We start from the raw sequence: 18858 nt of genomic DNA, 5'->3' as shown, positions 1-18858 counted from the left end.
TCTGCTCAAGTGAACAAAACCGGAATAAGCACACAGATTTTGATACATAAGCACGGATCCACTTGCAGATCAACGTCGTCAGATGACCACTAGTTACGATACAGGAGCAGGGGTAAACAGGTTGAGCACCTTGTAGTAGTGGGAGCGAATGTACATAGTGTTCAATGTGCCAAGACGGTATTGACTTCCGAGAACATGCCTACAAACAATTGAGTCGAACCCGGGGAATTGAGTGCCTGACACCACTCTGTACAAGGAAAGGGAACCGAAACGGGTGAATACAAACGCGTAAAAAACTAGATGATCCCGTGACAGCCAAACTGGACCCGAGCCCGCGGGACTAAGCTCAATTCACTGAAATATCTCCGTAAATCGGGGGCTCATGACCAGAAAAAAAAGAAGGAAAAAAGAAAAATAGCCGGGTCTAGATCAAACTCCTGGGATTGCATTCTGGCCAGGAACCATCCCGTAAGGGCCAACAGGGAAGTCATGTGCTTGATCGGCTTGCATACATGTTCCAGGGAGTTCTGTGCATACTCTATTCTATACCAGGGCTCCTACGCTACGAGTACTCAATTGCATCTGGTATAGGTGTTATTATACTTGTTTGTTATGATCGTGACTATGCACTGTACTACTCCGTACTGTCCCCAGACTTCAAACCGTGGATGGGTCCAGGCGAATGTCATGTGGGCAGTCGGAGCCACCGCCAACTATTCAGGGATACCCTGTACGAGTATTGTACAGGTCCTTGTACTCGGTTGCATTCCAGCATAGAAATTTCTACAATTTTGGTAGAAATTCTATATAAATCACAGATAACATCTATCATTTACTCTGTACAGTGTACTGGTAATTTGTAAAATAAAAAGCAAGGGGAAGGGGCTGGTGCTGACGAAGGTCACCGGGTCAGATGACCAAAAAAAAAAAAAACGAGCCAAGGACAGTAGTGGGAATAGTGATGGTGATAGAATCGATTGATTCCCCCACGCACCCACATGTATCTGTACATAGTAGTAGATGTTCATGTACGTGTCTACAGAGGACTCTTAAATCCGTGTTCTCGTCAGTTTCTCTTTTGTTCTCTCAATTTTCTTCTCTCCTTCTCCCGTCTGTTATCTGTCTGTCCTTGGTACACCTTCTTGCCGCCGCCGCCGTGACCTCATAGTCCCTATCACCACCAGGACATAAAAGTACCAGTACAGTACCAGGATAAAACTGCCCAGGATCCACGAATTTCATCGAAGCCACGAAATAATTCCAGACGTCTCTCTGCCCTTTCTTCACGGTTGCACGTCACGCACCACTAGGATATTAGGACTGCTGCCCTGTTGTCCCCCGACCCTCCGATCTCCAGTCACTGGTACGTCACTCTGGCCCAGTTTGGAGGGACCATTATTTGACTGGGCACTCAACAAGGACACACGCACTCGCAGTTGGGTTCGTGTCATCATATCTTGTCTTTCCCTTCTTTTTTTCTTCTCCCCTTCTCTTCTTCTTTTTCTCTTCTTCCTCTCTTCTCTTCCCTCAATTATCTCCCACTCCCACCCCTTGATCCGCTCGATTCCTCTACTCGGCTTCTCTCCACGGTGCCCTTTGCCCGCATCCGTAAATTCCTCCTTCCACCACGTCTACTGCTTGTGATCACCGCCTCTTTTCTATCTTTCTCCCTCTCATCCCTCTCTCATTCTCTCTCCCTTCCTCCCCATTTCACTCTCTTTCTGTAATACTCGAATCTCTACACCCATATACACCGTCACAATGAGAAACCCATTTGATATGTCCGAAATCGACAATGCTCTCGAAGAGCAGCAACTCCAACCCCAGGTCGATATCCACGCCTACCAGACCTACGACGGCAATCGCTCCCTGCTGCAAGATGAAGGACGTCGTCCCGATGATCTCAAAAACCGTTTCATCGGTGCTATCGACCAGGGTACTACCAGTTCTCGTTTTATCATCTTCGACTGTACCGGTGTGCCGGTGGCCAAGTACCAGGTCGAATTTCACCAGATCCACGAGTTACCTGGGTAGGTCTTCTTCATTGCTGTTATCATCCTAGCGAAAATGGAACTAACGACACCAGCTGGCACGAACAAGATCCCCTCGAAATGGTTGACTCCGTCTTCACCTGTATCGAAGAAGCCATGAATACCTTCCTCGCCTTGGGTCACTCCGCCTCCGACATCGAAGCCGTCGGGATCACCAGCCAGCGGGAAACTACCCTATGCTGGGATTGGGAAACCGGTGAGCCCTTGCATAATGCCATTGCCTGGCCCGATACCCGAACAAAGAACCTGGTTCGCGATCTTAAGGAAAGGCCCGGGGCTGAGGATCTCGTCAAGCTCTGTGGACTGCCCCTCTCCACCTACCCCTCCTCTGTTACATTAGTCTGGATGCTGGAAAACCTACCCGAAGTCAAAAAGGCCTACGATGAGGGTCGTCTGGCCTTTGGTACCGTAGACACCTGGTTGCTCTACAACCTCAACGGCGGTCCCGAGGGGAATGTTCATGTCACTGACGTCAGCAATGCCTCTCGGACTATGTTCATGAACCTTGAAACCCTTGACTATGATGACCGCCTCCTTAACTTCTTTGGCATCGATCGCAACAAGATCCGCCTTCCCAACATTATTCCTTCCTCCGACCGCGATGGCTTTGGCTGCGTCCACTCCGGTCCTTTGGATGGTGTCCCCATCACTAGCTGTCTGGGTGACCAGTCCTCTGCCCTGGTTGGCCACTGTGCCTTCACTCCTGGTATGGCTAAGAACACCTACGGTACTGGTTGCTTCATGCTTTACAACGTTGGTGACAAGCCCGTTGTCTCGAAACATGGTCTTCTTGCCACCGTCGGTTTTCAGATGGGCAAGGAACGCAAGCCTGTCTATGCCCTCGAGGGTAGCGTTGCCGTCGCCGGTAGTGGTGTCTCCTTCCTGATGAACAACTTGGGTTTCTTCCGTGATTCGCGAAAGGTCAGTGATCTGGCTGGCAGCGTTCCAGACAGCGGTGGTTGTGTCTTTGTCACGGCCTTCAGTGGTCTCTTCGCCCCCTACTGGATTGACGATGCACGTGGAACTATCTGTACGTTTCCCTCTTTATTTCGCTTTTTCTTTCTTTTTTTTTTTTTTTTTTTTTTTTTTTTTTTTTTTTGGTTGCTTTTCTAACCTTTGCAGTCGGTATTACACAACATACTCAGCGTGGTCACATTGCCCGCGCGACAATGGAAGCCGCTTGTTACCAGACAAAGGCCATTCTCGATGCGATGGAGAAGGACAGTGGGCATAAGTTGGCCGATTTGGCCGTGGATGGTGGTATGAGTAACTCGGATATCTGTATGCAGGTATGTCGCACGTCCCATTTACCTTACATTGCATATACGATCAGATCAACTAACCCAACGGTCTGACAGACCCAAGCCGACCTTATCCAAATGCCCGTGCAACGCCCTTCAATGCATGAAACCACGGCTCTTGGCGCCGCCATTGCGGCTGGATTCGCCATTGACATCTGGAAGGACTACTCGGAACTCAAGGACATGGACCGTGCCAACCGGACAACCTTTACCCCGCACGTTTCTGAGGCCCAGAGTGCACGACTGTACAAGCGCTGGACCAAAGCGGTCGACATGGCGCGTGGTTGGATGGACCCAGTGGACGGTGAATAAACAATCCAACCATTACAGAACCAAAAAATGAAAAGAAAAAAAGAAAGAAAAAAAACCCCTGCATGGATGATCCGTCATGGTCCCCCCCTCCTTCGAATGAGTTGGTGGCATTTGAGCGTTTTTATTTCCGTTTATTTTATTTGTGTTCGTGTTTCGGGGTTATGGGTTTCTTCCGGTCATTCAAGATGGGGGGAGGTCTCTTTTGGATACCCGGTGTAATGTCATGTCATCCGACAGATGCTGAAGAGTACGTTTTACTTGTGTAAATATATTCATACATACAATTTATAGATAGACATGCATATTTTCTCACTCTGTGTTAGCCGTAGCTGTAACAGAGCACAGATGTATATTCATGACATCATAGCCCCGCCACGAGATCAGCCCCACGGACACCATAATCAAGAATCAAGGGCTTCCATTATTAATAGATTTAGCATCGGGGAGATCATGACACCGTATTTCTATTTCGGTGCACTGACTTCTACCAGTATTATCGGATATTGGAGCCGAGCAGCATGTATGTTTGTGTCAAGAGTACAGGTAGTACAAAATATACTTTTGAACATAGCCATTGTGCATAAGTAAAAGCCAAAGACATACAAACTCAGATACTACTTGTTTAGTTTTTATTGTTGTTGTTGTTGTATGTTACAAATACACGAGAGGAGAAGGCCAAACCAAACAAGTAAAAGTCTTCTCTATTCGAAAAGATTCTCGATAAACATATGAAAACAAGCTATGTAGATCTAATCCAATCCAATGAATAAACCAACCAACCACATCATGCCATAAGCGTCACAAAAGAAATCTTTAAGAAACAAGGAGAAAATATGATATCGAAAAAGGCAAAAGAAAAAGATCATAAAAATGAACACGAAGAAAATCCACACAAGGAAAGAGAAAATGAAACAAACTATGCGCCATCAGCAGCCTCCCCCGTACCCGTCGTTGACCCAGGCCCAGGAGGATGATGGGTATTCGACAACCCCGGCGCAGCCTGTAAACTCTCCGGTAACATAAGCGGAGCCGATGGCGTGGACTCGAGTTTATCAAGTTTCTCGCCCCTCAGGACACGTTCCATTTCCTCTTTGGTAAGAGTTTCGTATTCTATGAGGGCTTTGGTGAGGACTTCGAGTTCGTGGCGCTTTTCGGTAAGGATGGTTGTGGCGCGCGCGCGGCCTTCTTCGACGAGGCGGCGGACTTCGCCTTCGATTTCTTGCTTGGTTTCCGAGGAGAGACGGTCGTAGTTGCTGGAGAGGTCGACGTTGCCGAGTTTCTTGGAGTAGCCGAAGCGGGTTACGAGGTTGAAGGCGGTGTTGGTGGCGTTTTGGATGTCCTATCAATACTATTAGCATGGCCTTTTTTTTTTTTTTTTTTTGAGGTGAGGGGACATACTGATGAAATTCCACTGGTCACCTTGTCAGCTCCGTAGATCAGCTCTTCTGCCGCTCTACCACCCATCGACACATCGATATCGGTCAGGTATTCCGTGTAGTTTCGAGAAACCGTATCCATCTCCGGCAAGAAGTGCGTGATACCCAGGGCCATGCCACGGGGAACAATGGTAATCTTGTACAGTGGCATAGATGAATGCGTGAAGTATGCAACAAGCGCATGGCCAGCCTCGTGATATGCCGTCGAGAGCTTGTCCTTGTCCTGAACAACCCGGCTGCGAGCTTCCGCGCCCATCATGATCTTGTCCTTGGCCCAGTCAAAGTCCTTTGGCCCAACCTTGTTCTTGTGATCCCGGCTGGCCTTGATAGCAGCCTGGTTGACCAAGTTCTCCAGTTCCGCGCCAGAAAAACCGGGAGTACCGCGAGCAAGAACTGCCAGATCGACATCCGTGCCGATTTGTACGTCCTTCATGTGGTGTCTCAAAATATCAATTCGTCCGCGCACATCTGGAAGATCCACGACGACCTTGCGGTCGAACCGACCAGGTCGAGTCAAGGCCTTGTCCAGTAGCTGAGGATAGTTGGTCGCACCAATGATGATCACGCCTTCAGTTTGCGAAAACCCATCGAGCTCGGTTAGCAATTGGTTCAGAGTCTGTTTCACGTATGCCGCATCCCGTTCGTTTCTCTTGGCACCAATGGCATCTAGTTCGTCAATGAAGATGATAGCAGGTGACTTGGTCCGGGCCTGAGAAAAGAGTTCTCGCACACGCTTGGCACCAACACCCACGTACACTTCATCGAATTCCGATCCAGACATGTAAAAAAACGGGACCCCAGCTTCACCAGCGACAGCACGAGCAAGCAAAGTCTTTCCGGTTCCAGGGGGTCCAACGAGAAGAACACCCTTAGGCAGCTTACCACCAAGCGAAGAGAATCGTTCCGGGTTCTGCAGAAATTCAACCAGTTCCTGAAGATCATCCTTGGCCTCGTCGCATCCATGCACATCACTAAACCGGACATTCTGCTCCTGAGGCTGTGCTTCGTTGTTCTGCGGACCCTTGATGTTCTTCAGAACCCCAGTGGTTTCAACCAGAATGGCGACCAAAATGAGAGACATGTACGTGAGGAAACCGAACCAAAACAAAAACTTGACCCAGCGGAAAACGGCACTTCCCAGCGACTCCTCAACCACAACGTACAACGGAGATTCTTTCGCCCCGGTGCCGCCTTGTTTGGCCGCGAGTCCAATTTGTCCGCCGTGGCTGTTCCGTGCCGCGACTGCTTGCCCAATTGCCTGAAGCTGTTCCGGGTTGACATTCGGATTCTGACCTGCGAATGACCCTGCCGCAACGTCCCCGCCCATGCTTTGCGTAGCCTTGAGGAAAATCGAGTCGGTCACGGCGTTGGTGGCAAAGTGACCACTGCGATAGCGTTCGACAATGATAGCCGGCATATTAGCCTGAAGCAAAGCCTGGTAGAAAGTAGCCTGCGCATTTGCACTGTTCGGGTTATTGTTCGCGGTCTTTTCCTTTTGCGCCAATAGATTATGGGACGGTCCTCCAAACAGAAACCTTTGTTGTATCCTCGAAATGGGGTTGACCTTGGGTAGCTGACGAAAACGATTCAAACCGAGCTGAGTTAATGACGAGTAGGGACGAGAGACGAGAGAGCTGTTCTGGAACTGTCTAGTAGAAAGAGGAGAGATGCGCTCGAGCTTACTCCATGGTGAAGCAGTAAGGAAGGTTGACATCAAAGGCCGGGCCCCCGACGTAGTAGCGGCCACAAAGTTCTGTTTGGTAAAGCCAAGCTTGTCAGTATACAGCGAGTACCGCAGTGAATAGAGCATAAGGGTAATTCTTACCGGCCTGAGAATCGGGGCTTGGAAAGCCATTGTCGTCTGAAGCAGAGCGGCGCTTGGCCGCGGCAATCGATGGAAAAGTGCCGCTTCGGAGAAGACCCCAGAAGATATTGTAGGAAGAGAATGTGTCAATCAGTCAAGAAAGAACGAACCTGCCATCGCAAAAAACCTCACGATGACAATAACAACGTTTGACAGAGACAAGACAAGGAAGATGGAGTGGGCTGCAGGCTACAATGGGCTGCCTTGGTCTCCGCGGTGGCCTCAATTCGGGTGTTGCGGATTAGTCATAGGGCGGGATTTGCCACTATAGCTCGCAGCACTCGCCGTAGATCACGTGTATATTCCTTAGGCAACTATAGAATCGTCCAGAACAAACGACTCGCTTTGGACGACACCTTTGCAACTTGGCTTTTAGGGCCTTTGCACGATCGTACAGACGGCGGGATACAATGGATGCCTTCGAGTAGGTGCAACTATGGCTCAGTCGGGTACAACTGTTCTTGGGTTCCGTGGTACTAACGAAAAATCAGTAGGCCTGGCTGAGATGATATGACACTGACGAATGCAAGAAACAGACGACCATGACTGATTGAAATACTGCTTGAACCTCATCGTCGTTTGTGTCATGAACGAATTAAAGGACCACGAAAAGGCTTAGTCAATTAATGGCCTCTTGGCTATATATTTGCTTCCCTAAGCATGTCCAAGGTCATTCTTCTCATGGGAGCTCCCACATTCAGAAGCCTACAGTGGGATGAAGACAAGCTCCTCAACACCCCAATATCCCCATTCCACGGCCCCGACAGCCATCCCCAAGAAGCCTGGCCTTTTCCAGACGATCATCCTTTAAAATGGCGCCTGTTGCAGCAAATCCCTGCAAAAGAACAAGCACATGACGATATTGAACTGGAGCCGAATCGCGATACGATTTCTTTCACAACGGAAGGTCTTACAGACACAGCGGGGAAGTATTCAGTTCTCTCCCAGTTCTATGACCATTCTTTTGCCGTACATGAGGCCTCCGAAGTTTCCGCACCAATGTCTTTCTTGCAGTACTCTCCTCTCCAAGAGAGTGGCCTTTGGGTAGACAGTACCATGACTTCTAGCGCATCGACTTCCAGTAGTAAGCAAAACAGTTCGAGACAACCGTCTTTTATATCTATCCAAGGACAAGTCTGCGATCTTCAAGACATCCCCAGCGCGAGCTACCTACGTTCTATTGTACCCCAGACCGTGACGGTGAATCTCATCGTGGGAATCATTACAATCCACCCACCTCGTCGCGTGATTACCCGACAATGGAAACAAGAAGTGAACATTGTCGAAATGGTTGTCGGAGATGAAACACGCAGCGGTTTTGGTGTTACATTCTGGGTTCCTCCCGAATCTGGGCGTACTGACAATGGCAGCAGCAACAATGACGGGCTGGGACGATCTCTGGATGGTTTGCGGCCGCGTGATATTGTACTTCTCCGCATGGTCGGATTGAGTTCATTCCGGGAACGGGTGTATGGACAAAGCTTACGCAAGGGGGTTACCCAAATCGATCTGCTCCACCACCAACGGGTAGATGCTACAGACGCAGGAGGGATCTATGGCCTGCGACGTCTGCTTGACACCGGCCGCGATAGAGAAGACCCGGTGGTAGTCAAGGCCCGCCGCGTGCGGGAGTGGATCCAACGCTTTGTATTGGCGCCGGAACCAGCAGGCGGTGATGAGGCTGGGGGAATGCGTCGCATGAAACGTGGCCAGACACTGCCTCCGGATACGCCAGAAATGGTATAACGGCCCCGGAATATATAACTACATTGCTTTGGTTTCCTTTTCTTACGTTCGGCAGGGGGGCTTGATGTGCATGTGAGAGTCATGATGCGCAAAAAATGAGGTGGGATGACATCGACAGCATGCAATGACGGTCCGGTCACTTGAGACGGGCATTATGCCATCGTACATACGTCCAAGGAATTCCCGAAGGCATCGTCACTAGCAATTGCAGAGAGTTGTTGTTGAATGTATGAAGTAGTGGTGTATTCATATAGATTGTATAGAGATACTGTATGCAGGAGTCGGCGGGCTGCAGACCGCGAAACAAAGAAAAACCAACCATAGAGTTATATAGAATTTAAAGATTAATTAGACGAAAAAATGAGATTCAATGCAAGACAAGACAATCTTTTCTCCAGGGGTGGCGCAAATGCAAACGTGTAGCCTGACCCAATAATAGCTGTAACAGAAAATTAAAGACCACCTAATATCTCTTCCTCGGATGCCCGTTTCCCCTTTCTCTCCTCTCTCTCACTTCCTTTTCTCCATTCCATCTTTCTTCACTTTATTTATTCATCCTTTTTTCTCTCTATCAATCAATTAATTCCTTATTGTGTTATACCATCCTCAATTGTCTACCGGTTCTCTCCCGTTGCCTGTAGCGCTTCTTTAGCCTGTCGTTCGTTCCTGGCAACACATACAACAAACCCCTCCTCCTTTCTTCGCCTCACACCAACCGCTATACCTAATATTTACCCCATTCTAATACCATCAATATGAAGGGTACGTGCTATTCACATCTTCCTGGTCATTGCGCCGCTAACGTCACACCAATAGCTCTCATTCTTGTCGGAGGTTTTGGCACCCGTCTGCGCCCTTTGGTATTGTTCCCCGCCGAGAATAACCTGATGCCTGCGCCCGTGCTAATCGTACTCGTCAAATTAGACCCTGACGCTCCCCAAACCCCTGGTCGAGTTCGGAAACCGGCCTATGATTCTGCACCAAGTCGAAAGCTTGGCTGCTGCAGGTGTGACCGATATTGTGTTGGCTGTCAACTACCGTCCGGATGTTATGGTCTCGACCCTCAAGAAGGTGCGCTTTCTACCCTTTACGTTCTTACAACCAGCATGCACTAACTGCTTCCTCAGTATGAGGAACAATACAACGTCCGTATTGAATTCTCCGTCGAATCCGAACCCTTGGGCACCGCTGGCCCCCTGAAATTGGCCGAGAAAATCCTGGGCAAGGATGACTCGCCGTTCTTCGTCCTCAACTCCGATATCATCTGTGACTTTCCCTTTAAGGATCTCGCAGAATTTCACAAGCGTCATGGTGATGAGGGAACCATCGTCGTTACCAAGGTAGATGAGCCCTCCAAGTACGGTGTCGTCGTCCACAAGCCTCACCACCCATCGCGCATCGACCGTTTCGTCGAGAAGCCGGTTGAGTTCGTCGGTAACCGAATCAACGCCGGTATCTACCTCCTGAATCCCAGTGTTCTCAACCGCATTGAACTGCGCCCGACCTCCATCGAACAAGAAACCTTCCCAGCCATCTGCAAGGACGGTCAACTCCACTCTTTCGACCTCGAAGGGTTCTGGATGGACGTTGGTCAGCCTAAGGACTTCCTCAGCGGTACTTGCTTGTACCTCAGCTCCCTTGCCAAGCGCAATCCCAAGCTGCTCGCCTCCAACTCCGAGCCTTATGTTTTCGGAGGCAACGTTATGGTGGACCCGACCGCCAAGATTGGCAAGAACTGCCGCATTGGGCCGAACGTGACAGTTGGACCGAATGTCGTGGTGGGCGACGGTGTGCGCCTGCAGCGCTGTGTACTCCTGGAGAACAGCAAGGTCAAGGATCATGCTTGGGTCAAGTCCACTATCGTTGGCTGGAACAGCTCTGTAGGCAAGTGGTCTCGCTTGGAGAATGTCACTGTTCTCGGTGACGATGTCACCATCGCGGACGAAGTCTATGTCAACGGTGGTTCCATCTTGCCCCACAAGAGCATCAAGCAGAACATTGATGGTGAGTTCTCTTCGTTATATGGCTATATTGAAAGCCGCTAACCCGATTCCAGTTCCTGCCATTATCATGTAAAACCTCCTCCCTCACTCTCACGCCGCCACGTCCTCCGAATACTTCACCTCGATTCAACTTCCCTATACCTCTCTCGACAGTCCTGATGCATGGAACCGGAGTCCGTTATTTCTATTATTATCTATTATTACCTATTATCTTCGTTTCGATTCGATTCGTCGCCTTCCTCGCGCCTTCGCAAGTCTTGATGATCATGGGGGGTTGTGTGCATGTGGATTGACGTCTTTTTTCCTAAGCCTTTTTAGTAGTCATTTAAACTATACGTTTTCCCCTTGCCCTAGTTCTATCTGTTACCACTGGGACCCAGCCAAATTCCTAGATTCATTACTTTTATCTCTCCCCTCTGACATAGCAGCTCGATGCTGTTCAATATGGTGAGAATTGTCTTATTGCTTGTTCATTACTTTGCGTTTGTCTTGAATGTTGTGGGCAACTTGATATCACACTCTATTGTTTCCTTTAATGATGTACGCCGGCATGGGGTTATGGATTGTAAAATGAGGACTTCTGAATTCATATTCTCTTGGCTTGCATTCTTCGAGTTGGTAGTAAACTGACTTGCTCTGTATCCGTTGGATGATATTGCGTCCAACCCGTCATTAGGAAAATGAATGCTTGGTGGTATTAAATTAAGGCAGCAAGAAAAGGAAGCCGAGCACAAGTCCAGGGAAAACCAGGAAAACTCGCCTTGATAATCTCCCGGACCCATCCACTTGCTCCTCGGTCCCCTATAGCAATTCTCTACAGTAGAGAAACCACGAAATAGTTACATACATTCCCAAGGGACTCACAAATATGAAGATATTTTGTCTTGCCCGTGTTTATCATGACCTCAGGTGTAACCCCCTAGCTCTTCTGCTTGCTTGCAGTGTCGATACCCACAATTTGTGCTTCATTGTAGCGGGTGCCTAATAGATTTCAGCACTGAGGATTCAATTGATCAAAGCTGAGAATATCAGCTTGCCTTCAAGGCCATTCTAAATTGTTGTTGATAGAGTACTGAGGCTACATGATCCAATCAAAGTTCTTACAACTTGCAGTATGGAGGGATCTAGCTATGTTTAAGCTTATTTTTTTTTTTTTTTTTTTAGCATGGGTTTGTTGCACTTCCCGAAGAGAGCCCTGCGGGACTACAAGCCGTGATGCGCGCAATCAACAAACAAGATGTCCATCTCCTAAAGCTCTTATTTGACGACAGATTCTACCTTTCTCAAGGCGACGATTACTCTAATGTTTCTGCGGTATTATCGGCGAAAGACCCTGAAAGTATACTCGACCTACTATTGAGCCACGGTATAGATATTAATATCCAAGGCCGCTCGGGTCTAGGCAACATCTTGTGTCCTTGTTACGCCGGATGCAGTGGGTCTGTAATCAAACCACTCTTGAGGAAAGGTGTAGATCCTTCGCGCCAATAACGATCTAACAGGTCCCTGTTGTCGTCTATGGCATGTACAAAATCCGCGGGAGGCGATGATACTGGAAGAAACTGGTTCATGCAAGCACATTTCGTCGAAGGAACTAAAAGGCGATATATGCCAGACCCTGTCGGTGCTGCTTCCTTGCGAGGGTCATGGATATGGGGAAGCCGGCAGGGTTTTGCAACAACTCCTCTACGATGAGCTGGCTGGCATGGTGAGAGGAAAGCAATCAATTCATTTTAAAAGACGCAGTGGCTGTGCTTGCTTCTATTGGATTTCATTGGTTGTTCTTGCTCGGATTATTGACACATTGTTTCACATCTGATGCATACTAGATACAAATGATTAACAAATTAGGGATTAAATACATATAAGTATGTTCACACAGAAGAAAAGAGTACAAGAGGAGAGACAAGCTTAAACACCAGCCTTATCCAATAACCGATCCCATGTAACCCTCAACTCCTCCATCTGCCTCCAACACTCCCTCCCCAATTCCTCAAACCGTTCCCTATCATCACCGGTCAAATCTACCGCACCCCTCTTCCTCCTTCTCTCCCGATCCGCCTGCACGACTGCATCCCCAACAACACCACCATGACCCCATCCATCGACCTCCGTGGAAGCCGGCTGGTCACGACCGACGAGATCACAACTGGAACCCCATTTTGCGCGTCCGCCACCGTGAGCCAGGTAGGGTGCTTCCGTATCGTCAAGGGTGGATTGTGTGGATATGGAGAGCCAGACGGGGGCGCAGGCGCCGAGATAGGTGGAAAGGGTGTGCCAGGGGGAACCAAGAAGACGGGCGAGCCAGAAGGCGGCGATCATGCAGTAGAAGAGAGGGAGGTTGAGGGGAAGGATGCCGGTTCCGCAGATGCCAGGGTGGGAGAGGTACATGTTTGGTTTACTATCTTCGGGGGTCGACTCGCCAGAGGAATAGAAGCTGTTCACCCACGGAGTTGTACTGGGGAGATTGGAGGTCAAGGCAAGGATATCGGTCAGGGCTTTTGAGGATTCGTAAGCGGTCGTGGTGCGCAGGCCTTGAATGTCATCGGTACTGAAATAGTTAATCGTAGCCTCCAAACTGGATACCCAAATGACTCGACCCGGTCCATTATTCGGGTTCTTTGTTCCTGCTCGCTTCAACAGAAGCATCACATTATGCGCCAGCATATAGTGGCCAAACACATTGGCACAGAAAACAGCCCCTAATCGGGGTTCTTCATCATTTTTCTCATCCGTGCCTGTACTCGCAATCTGCTTCTCCGTAATCACACCCGCCGGTGCAACCTTATATGACGGCCACGAAACCTCATGAACCAGATCGGTGAGGACCCCAAGAATCGCCCTTGGCCAGTCAATCCCCGTCCAACCTCCGAGTCCGGCATTGAGGACGATGGAGTCGAGTTTTGGGAAGGTCTTTAGGAGGCGGCGGGAGAGGGTGCGAACGGAGACGAGGTTGCACAGGTCGACATTCTCGGGGACGAAGGTGACGCGGTTGGATTGCGAAGGATCGGGCTTGGAGTTACGGAGATATTCTTGTAGACGATTCAGGGTGTCCGTTCCCTTTCTTGTGCTTCGCGTTGTGAAGATAATCGTGAGGGCTTGGTGGGATGAGCGAGAACTGAGAAATTCGTCTGCTAGTCGGCAACAGATAGTGAATCCAAGGCCACTTTAGATTCAATGTCAGTACCGATTGGAGGAGTTACAACGTGGTCAGGAGAGGTTGGGGGCTCTGTCCAAACGGAGCAGACAAACAAGCCGCACATACCTGTTGGCACCTGTTACTAAGACAAACAATTGGTCCTGCAGACCTTGCTGACCCTGGTCCGCCATGATGCAATCAATCAAGATCTGGCGACGTTGTTTATTTCAATTTTGGCCGTGGAGGAAGTTTGGAGATTTGGAGATCCCGGGGAGGATGAATAAGCATATTCACGTGCATGACTATCAGGAGCACTTTTATAAGCCTGGGGTATCTACGCTCCTACAGAATGCTCGCAATTAGCATTGGTGTTGTTGCGGCTTACAGGACGGTAGTATCGGATATAACCAGGTACATACTTCATGGTCCTTGAAGCTGACCATTTTTGAGCCTCTCCGGCTTTGTTCGGAAAAGATCCTTGTCGAATATCACCGTCCGTTAATGTCGATTCATGCGTCGACAGATATCTGCAATACCCTTGCGAGAGCATGACTCGGTATGCAGTAAGCCACCAAACAGCAGAAACGCAAACTATCTAGCTCCATCCCAGACCACGATACTGCGTGTGCTGACAGTATCTTCCGTATGGTGTATAACCCCTGCGAGCACATGTAAGACCTAAGGAACTGGTAGGCTTGATGGGTCCAGTGCATTAATTCCGGGATTCAAGAACAGATGATCAACAAGCTGATGCAGGACGCTCATTTCTGAGGAGCCAAGATTACTCCGTACAGGGTACGAGTTTCTCGCACACCATGCCCTTGAAGGATTCTGATGGAATTCGTTAGCGTGTTTATTATTTGTTCGGACGCGAAGGCGTAAAATGGCACGATAACCGAGGGAGTGCACCTCATCTTGGATTCCGGAGCACCCCCGAAGTAAATGAATGCCAGAAGCGACGTGATTCGTTGCAAAAATTGCCCCTAATCGTTCGTTCGTATTGATAGATTAACAACCATGTGGTATCGGGTAGTCACGATCGTTGTGGTATGTTCTCCGTCTTGGGCCTCCTCTGTCTATCAGCCTCAAGTTTTGGTGAACTTGCCACTGCAAGGGCCACAAGGCTGACGGGTACTAACGGGATAAGCAGTGGCTTGAAATCCGTGCTGCAGGATACAGAGACACACCGACAATCTCGAGTCATTCATGGTTCTCTCTGCTATCTGATAGTAGCGTCTTCATGGCGAAAATCCATACAAAATGGCCTGACCAGTAACTCGTATTAATCTAACGCGAATGTTCTCCAAAGAACAAAGGAATGCCCCATATTCCGACAAACTTCGATCGCGACACATCAACCTGCGTCGGAGATTTTGGTGTTAGTCATTTAATGGAACAGGAGAAGAGAACCGCATAGGACGAATGCATGCCTGGCGTCATGCATCGCTTGTTTCACCGCTACTCGACCAACACGATATTATCACAGCCCTTCCCATTCCCTTCTTGCTTGCTTGTCTGGCTCGTATCTAGTGCCAATGAGAAACAAACGCGGCCGAGTCTACTTTGGAGGATATATTCCCGCAAATCACAACCAGCGGCGAATCGACAAGAATGCGGGGATACGCGTCTCCTTGCGGCCAAGTTGTATACAGAGGAGTGGCCGACTTGGAAGCACGAAGGAATTCCTCCGTATGCTCCCTCCAACATAGTAATGCAGTATCGCCAACCCGGTTTCTGGGCTAAGGAGGAATGGCCAGAAACGAGATGGATCTTTTCTGTACGGAGTACGGGTAACAGAGTAGGAGTACTCTGTATGTCCTGCATGGCGCGTAATCCACAGTGGTCTCCATGAAACGAAAGCCAGTACAGTACAGAGTACGGAGTAAATACCCCAGAGAAACTTGTAACAGAAGTGGACGGGAAGGAACGAGACATTACCTGTAGAATTCGAACACTGCACGATGAGAACTTATCACCAGAACATAGTACACCGACATATCGTCAGAGGAGTATCCTGGCTCATGATTGACGGAAGAAAGTTGCGTATTCAGAGTAAACACCTGGAGATCCTCGAATGGCCCAAACGGGAACTGTTGGCGAACTGCGGCAAGATCAGCAGACCCTGAACCATGTGACCTGAGTTGTAGATCGATCTCGACTCCATCTTTTTTTGTATAGACCAGTATAGAACAGTAAAAGATTGGTAAATTGTCCCTTGCTGAAAATGTTATCTAATTAGACTGCTGTCATAGAGGAGATAATTGCTTGGCGGGACGTCTAGTTGTCTGGATTAGTAGGGGATAGCCATGGTTGAACTTTGTTACCGAGAATCAAGTCTGGATAAGGTACATACCCGTATGGGAGTACAAATGTTTACTAGGACGGGTCCAATGTACTACAGTATCAGCATAATAACTATTATTATAACCAGAATAGCACAACCTCGTACATATCAGTATGGTATGACTGGTATTACACTATGTACCCCGTAAGCGTATGATACGTTATTGCACTCCGTACAGACAACTAGTTCGGAAGCAGACTAGCACTGTTCTGACTCTACTGCCCCACCCACCGGCCCGATTAGCGTCCCCGGGGAAGCCAATCATAATAACAATAGCAGCAAGCGCTAATGTGGGTCCCTTAACCTAAATTCTACCAAAAGTGGAGCAAGGCCCATCCAAATGACCGGAAAGACAGCTCGGTAATGGAACCACCCTTCCCCACTTCATTCGGCTCATTTGATCCAATCATAAGGGTCTGTGGATACTGTCATATTCTGTTTTGTACAGAGTACAGAGACTTGTACGAGTATTGTGTATTTATGGTATTTGGTAAAAATAAAGACTACGCCTCTTCCTTTTTCTCTCTCTCGTTTTTATTTCTTCTATCTCTTCTTATGCTTCACAAAAGCGAATCTTCTCAAGTACGGCTGCTTTTCGACTATTTTTCCTTGTGATATTTCATCTTTATTTTCTGTACAATACTCGATATCAAGATCATCGTTCGTATCAACCCAACGCATCGCTCTCCACTCCCGCCAAACAACTGCTGCGGATTATTATTATTATTATGCCCCCGGACCAGTCCGACCTACCGCGTTCGATTCATCAATCTCCTGCTCTCGATATTATTTCTTCTTTCTTCTCTTCGCCTCTCTCTTTTTCCCGCTGACATTTCCCTCCGCCTTTTTGCTATCTCCGGCACCCACTGATAGATAGCCCGATTCCCCGACCGGCGATTGTGCGAGTCAGTCTTGATTAGCCTGAATTGATTGATCATACTTGTTCTCTAGCCAGATCGCTTGCCACTACCGTTTCCAATCTCAGATCTATTTCTTCACTTTTTCTTATCTTCTCGCCTGTTTCTTCTTTTCAGCTCAGCTGTTTTTTCTGATTGCTGTCGCTCATCTCCGGTCAACGATCAAAACCCCACCTGAACCATTTCGCTTCCCGCCTCGACCACATTCCGATCAACCCTCTCCAACCACCGGCGCCACCTCTTCGCAACCATGGCTCCAGGCACGGGTCGCGATTTTAACTGTTCCTGGGAGCACTGCGGGAAAGTAAGTTTGTTCTGGTGAGAGAATCGAGAATATTGGAAGCTGACGGTGGCAGTCGTTTAATCGCAAATCGGATCTCTGTAGACATTATCGAATACATACCAATGAGCGGCCCTATCATTGCACCGTCCAAGACTGCAACAAGAGTTTCATCCAACGCAGTGCGTTGACTGTGCATTCCCGGACACATACTGGAGAAAAACCTCATGTCTGCGATCATGAGGGCTGCCACAAGGCATTTTCCGATGTAAGTGTTTGCTGTACCAAAACTGAATCGCCTTGGCTAATGTCGCATAGTCATCAAGTTTAGCCCGCCATAGAAGAATCCATACAGGAAAACGACCGTATATTTGCCAGGAGCCCGCGTGCGAACGAAGGTACTTAGCTACGGTGGCGCCGGTTTCGCGCGCGCACATGTGCGTGCATGCGCACAAGATCATACGCATAGCGATGGACTGGCTAACTGATTGATTTCTACAGCTTCTGTCGCAAAACCACCTTGACCAAGCATCAACATCGTTCTCATCCGTCGGGGGCAATGGCTCGACCGCCGTCGGAAGATACATCCTCAGAACATTCCTACCAAGCGCCCGTTAGCATGTCGATACCGAATGAGCAGTATATCCTGCCACAGCAACCATTTTATGCCCAGTCTGTGACACCCAGCCACGACTTTTACCCACCACCGCAACAACAGAACCTACCAATGACCCAGATGGTCCCCGAGCCACAGCCAGCACCGCCGTCCCTAGTGACTCAGAACGTTGCTGTTTCGCCGCCTTTGGGGATACAGCAAATGCAGCAACAGGTGGAGCAACAGTACCTACAGTTGATGCAACAGCGGTACGAGGCAAATCGCGTCGTGAACTATGTGCCGCCAGCGCAATCATATCACCAACCCGCGCCATATGCAGGACAACAGCCGATGACGGAGGCGCATCCGCTTATGATGTCAACGTATCTTCCCAGCAATTATGAGTACAAACCACCGATGCGAATGCTAGACCAACCAGAAGGAACCGACTGGAGGTTTTTGGGAGTGGGCTGAGTTGGGTCCACATTCAACATTTGACCATATCACGGACATACCAACGAGATGCTGGTTGCTTTATTACCTGTGGGTGCTTTGATTTTTGATGACCATACACGAGTCGTATTTTTATAATTTTTACTGGTTTGATCACTCCGGCATTTGATTCCCCCCTGATGTTAGCAGGCTTTGGAGAGGCGTTTTTGTTCTCGATGCTCGATACCTCAATACCTCCATGGGAGTGGTGTGCGTTTTTGTTATATTTATTTTGGTTTATGATACTTAACTTCTACCGCGGTTGCATAGCCATAGCCTATGAGTGTTTCTGGCGTTAATCCTGAGTTTCGTTTCATTTTTGCTTTGAAATTTGCCGCGTGTACGCTGATATTGCTTTTTTTTTTTTTTTTTTTTTTT

The 18858-nt window shown here is 48.7% G+C and overlaps 7 protein-coding genes across 7 annotated transcripts; 4 read left to right on the top strand and 3 right to left on the bottom strand.

Annotated features, from left to right (window-relative positions):
- Positions 1 to 1530: 1530 nt before the first annotated feature.
- On the top strand, positions 1531 to 3813 carry EURHEDRAFT_197764 (glycerol kinase). Its single transcript, XM_040777927.1, has 4 exons — positions 1531 to 2030; positions 2087 to 3081; positions 3174 to 3340; positions 3410 to 3813. Exons 1-4 carry the CDS (start codon positions 1762 to 1764, stop codon positions 3662 to 3664), a joined length of 1686 nt encoding a protein of 561 aa, XP_040635886.1. The 5' UTR covers positions 1531 to 1761; the 3' UTR covers positions 3665 to 3813.
- Positions 3814 to 4580: 767 nt separating this feature from the next.
- EURHEDRAFT_405314 (i-AAA protease YME1) lies at positions 4581 to 6955 on the bottom strand (the record flags this gene model as incomplete). The annotated part of the gene is made up of 3 exons (XM_040780372.1): positions 4581 to 5003; positions 5063 to 6853; positions 6926 to 6955. The coding sequence occupies 3 exons, from the start codon at positions 6953 to 6955 to the stop codon at positions 4581 to 4583; spliced, it is 2244 nt and encodes a 747-aa protein (XP_040635885.1).
- A 367-nt stretch (positions 6956 to 7322) lies between these two features.
- EURHEDRAFT_415618 (uncharacterized protein) lies at positions 7323 to 9109 on the top strand. The gene is made up of 2 exons (XM_040782742.1): positions 7323 to 7388; positions 7456 to 9109. Exon 2 carries the CDS (start codon positions 7625 to 7627, stop codon positions 8708 to 8710), a length of 1086 nt encoding a protein of 361 aa, XP_040635884.1. The 5' UTR covers positions 7323 to 7388; positions 7456 to 7624; the 3' UTR covers positions 8711 to 9109.
- A 356-nt stretch (positions 9110 to 9465) lies between these two features.
- EURHEDRAFT_380285 (mannose-1-phosphate guanyltransferase) lies at positions 9466 to 10786 on the top strand (the record flags this gene model as incomplete). The annotated part of the gene is made up of 5 exons (XM_040779276.1): positions 9466 to 9472; positions 9527 to 9570; positions 9635 to 9781; positions 9838 to 10714; positions 10767 to 10786. The coding sequence occupies 5 exons, from the start codon at positions 9466 to 9468 to the stop codon at positions 10784 to 10786; spliced, it is 1095 nt and encodes a 364-aa protein (XP_040635883.1).
- Positions 10787 to 12624: 1838 nt separating this feature from the next.
- On the bottom strand, positions 12625 to 14043 carry EURHEDRAFT_380284 (3-keto-steroid reductase; the record flags this gene model as incomplete). The annotated part of the gene is made up of 2 exons (XM_040779275.1): positions 12625 to 13879; positions 13979 to 14043. 2 exons carry the CDS (start codon positions 14041 to 14043, stop codon positions 12625 to 12627), a joined length of 1320 nt encoding a protein of 439 aa, XP_040635882.1.
- A 947-nt stretch (positions 14044 to 14990) lies between these two features.
- On the bottom strand, positions 14991 to 16218 carry EURHEDRAFT_415614 (uncharacterized protein). Its single transcript, XM_040782741.1, has one exon. It carries the CDS (start codon positions 15785 to 15787, stop codon positions 15311 to 15313), a length of 477 nt encoding a protein of 158 aa, XP_040635881.1. The 5' UTR covers positions 15788 to 16218; the 3' UTR covers positions 14991 to 15310.
- Positions 16219 to 17363: 1145 nt separating this feature from the next.
- On the top strand, positions 17364 to 18462 carry EURHEDRAFT_462954 (putative C2H2 finger domain protein; the record flags this gene model as incomplete). Its single annotated transcript, XM_040784843.1, has 4 exons — positions 17364 to 17417; positions 17470 to 17661; positions 17712 to 17791; positions 17895 to 18462. 4 exons carry the CDS (start codon positions 17364 to 17366, stop codon positions 18460 to 18462), a joined length of 894 nt encoding a protein of 297 aa, XP_040635880.1.
- Between the last annotated feature and the right edge of the window lie 396 nt (positions 18463 to 18858).

This window comes from Aspergillus ruber (assembly GCF_000600275.1).
Source record: "Aspergillus ruber CBS 135680 unplaced genomic scaffold scaffold00028, whole genome shotgun sequence".
NCBI lineage: Eukaryota > Fungi > Ascomycota > Eurotiomycetes > Eurotiales > Aspergillaceae > Aspergillus > Aspergillus ruber.
Note: the sequence above shows the minus strand (reverse complement) of the source record. Positions and strands in the feature narration are given on the sequence as shown.